This window comes from Helianthus annuus, chromosome 14 (genome assembly GCF_002127325.2).
Source record: "Helianthus annuus cultivar XRQ/B chromosome 14, HanXRQr2.0-SUNRISE, whole genome shotgun sequence".
Lineage (NCBI taxonomy): Eukaryota > Viridiplantae > Streptophyta > Magnoliopsida > Asterales > Asteraceae > Helianthus > Helianthus annuus.
This window is the reverse complement of record NC_035446.2, coordinates 120,110,796-120,113,837: the sequence shown is the minus strand read 5'-3', so window position 1 is coordinate 120,113,837 and position 3,042 is coordinate 120,110,796. Positions and strand designations below refer to the sequence as shown.

Sequence of the window (3,042 nt, the reverse complement as noted above, 5' to 3'; positions counted from 1 at the left end):
ATCATATCCAGATGTCAATCGAAGACGAAGAAAAAACCGCCTTCATCACAGACGAAGGGACATTTTGCTATACCAAAATGCCCTTCGGTCTTAAAAATGCTGGGGCCACGTATCAGAGATTCATGAACACCCTCTTCAGGGAACAGCGGGGAAGAACTTGGAAGTATACGTTGATGACATCGTTATCAAAAGCCTTACAGAGATGGCCATGATAGATGACATAGCTGAGACCCTCCGCAATATGCAAGATGTGAATATGAAGTTAAACCCCGGAAAGTGCTGTTTTGGGGTGGAAGAAGGGAGATTCTTGGGAGTGGTAGTCACTAAAGGCGGAATCAAAGCTAACCCGGAGAAAACTCAAACTGTGGCTGAAATGCGATCCCCCAGATCCCTGAAAGACATCCAACAACTGAACGGGAGGTTAATTGCACTAAACCGTTTTTTATCAAAGGTAGCCGACAGAACCCTCCCCTTCATGAAGGTGCTGAAGGATTGCCTTCAAACAAACAAATTCAAATGGACCACTGAAGCAGAAACTGCTTTCCAAGAAATGATGGACTATATCTGCCAACTCCCAACCCTAGCCACCCCAGTACCTGGGGAACACCTGCTCCTGTATTTATCAGCCTCAAAGACAACCATAAGCGCAGTCATGATGGTGGAACGGGAGGGAAAGCAAATACCAATATACTTCATCAGTAGAACGCTTAAAGGTCCTGAGGAGCGCAACATGCCTCTGGAAAAGTTGGCGTTAGCCCTTGTTTTCGCATCCCGAAGGCTCAGAAGGTACTTCCAGGGACACAAGATCACTTTAATGACGGATCAGCCCCTCCAGAAGGTGCTCAAGAGGCCAGAGCTGTCCGGACGACTGGCTATGTGGGCCGTAGAGCTGGGAGAACACTCCCTGGAATTCAAGCCGAGAACAGCCATAAAAGGACAAATACTGGCCGACTTCTTAGCAGAGGTTCCGGAGGACGAAGAGAAAGAACTCCAAAAATGGGAAGCCTTGGAAAGAAAAGAGAAAGAGGAGGAAGACAGGGCTGTATGGAAGATATTCACAGATGGAGCCTCTAGTGAGGAAGGAAGTGGAGCAGGCATTACCTTGATAAGTCCTGAGGGGGTTGAGTTGACCTATGCCATAAGATTAGATTTCGAAAACACCAACAATACCGCAGAGTATGAAGCCCTTTTAGCAGGGATGAGGTTGGCAAAGAAAATGAAAGCCAGACATGTGGAGGCTAGCACCGATTCACAGCTGGTGGTCAAGCAATATCAAGGAGAATACGAGGCAAAAGATAGCATTATGGCTCAATACGTGGCAAAAGTAAAAGAAATGGCCGAAGTGTTCAAAACTTTCAAGTTAGAATACATCCCCCGCGGGAGAAACAGAAAATCCGACGCTCTCAGTAAACTAGCCTCAGTAGCATTTGACCACCTAGCAAGAGAAGTCAAAGTGGAAGTTCTGACTTCCCCCTCCATCGGTACAGAAGAGGTGGCTGCAATCGAAAATGCACAAGAAACATGGATGACACCAATTGTAAAGTTCCTCAGAGACGGAACTCTACCTGAGGGAGAGTGGGCGGCTAGAAAGGTAAGGGTCAAGGCCCTGCAATATGAATTGATTGATGAGGAGATGTATCGAAGATCGTACCTAGGCCCCTCATTAAAGTGTGTTGACATGGAGGAAGCTGAATATGTGATTAGGGAAATGCACGAAGGGATTTGTGGAATGCATTCAGGGCCAAGGACAGTAGTAGCAAAGGCAATGAATGCGGGGTTCTATTGGCCTAGAATGTGCGAGACAGCCTCCGAGGAAATCAAGAAATGTGACAACTGCCAGGTACATGCACCTATGACCCACCGACACAAGCACCCGATGATATCTGTCTCAACGTCCTGACCCTTTCAGAAGTGGGCCATCGACATAGTAGGGCCATTCCCGGAGGGGTCAAGTATGTGGTAGTCGCAATCGATTATTTCACTAAGTGGATAGAAGCAAAACCCTTAGCAAAAATAACCGGGGAACAAATGAGGCGATTTGTGCTAACAACATCATCTGCAGATATGGGGTTCCAAAGGAGCTGGTAAGTGACAACGGCTTCCAATTTACGGGAAGACCCTTCAGACCCTGGTGTGAACAGATGCATATACAACAAGTGTTTACATCCATTAACCACGCTCAAAGCAATGGATTGGTAGAAAGGGCCAATCAAAGCGTCATTAAGGGAATAAAAGGGAGACTCGGAAGGAAGCAAAAGGGATGGCTCGAGGAACTACCATTTGTATTATGGGCATATAGGACCACTCCTAAAGATTGCAATGGGGAAACTCCTTTTAGCCTAACCTACGGGACGGAAGCTGTCATCCCGGCTGAAATAGGATCCCCAACTGCCCGAATGAGGCTCAGGGAGGATGTAGGATCGTTAGGCGACCTTACGAGTCGATCAGAAGAGTGCTCAGACTGAATTAGAGGCGGAATTCATTGATTCAGTCTTTGTTTAGCTTGATTTCACTAATTTGTCTCTGTTTATTGCTCTTTATAACAAGTTACAAGCTCTGGAGACGATTTGGCAGGGCTTCGTCGTTACACAACACAACTGCTATCTAGTTCCGCTTGAATGATCCTATATATAGGCAAGCAGGTTTCGCTTATACGTACATGTACGTATAAGCGGAACTACATCATTACCCTATAAGCGGAACCATCCTAATGACATATAAGCGAAACTACCCTAGTGCCACATAAGCGGAACTATTACTAAATCATGATTTCTCGATTTCCGTGCATGATACAATCAGCCCTAACCTAAGACTCGAACAAAGATGTAGTCGACAGACAACTGCACCAACAGACTCCCCCTTGAATGTTGACGGAATCTTTAGTGAGAGTCTTCAATCATGACAGCTCTTCAATCTTGATCGGTCTTCTTCAGGAACTCCTTCCTGGAATCATGTGCCTGGATCTTTTTCTGGATCTAACTCTCGTCAGACTCCCCCTTTCATCGAGCTGGGATCGCTGTCTGGAATTTGTTATCACCTTTG

General features: G+C 46.2%; 1 protein-coding gene across 1 annotated transcript; it reads left to right on the top strand.

Moving 5' to 3' along the window:
* The first annotated feature begins 202 nt into the window (after window positions 1-202).
* LOC110907259 lies at window positions 203-1,900 on the top strand. Its single transcript, XM_022152266.1, has one exon. It carries the CDS (start codon window positions 203-205, stop codon window positions 1,898-1,900), a length of 1,698 nt encoding a protein of 565 aa, XP_022007958.1.
* Window positions 1,901-3,042: the final 1,142 nt, after the last annotated feature.

Bases quoted from the DNA above. Each gene is read 5' to 3' on its own strand.
- LOC110907259 (XM_022152266.1), top strand. From the start codon at position 203: ATGGCCATGATAGATGACATAGCTGAGACCCTCCGCAATATGCAAGAT.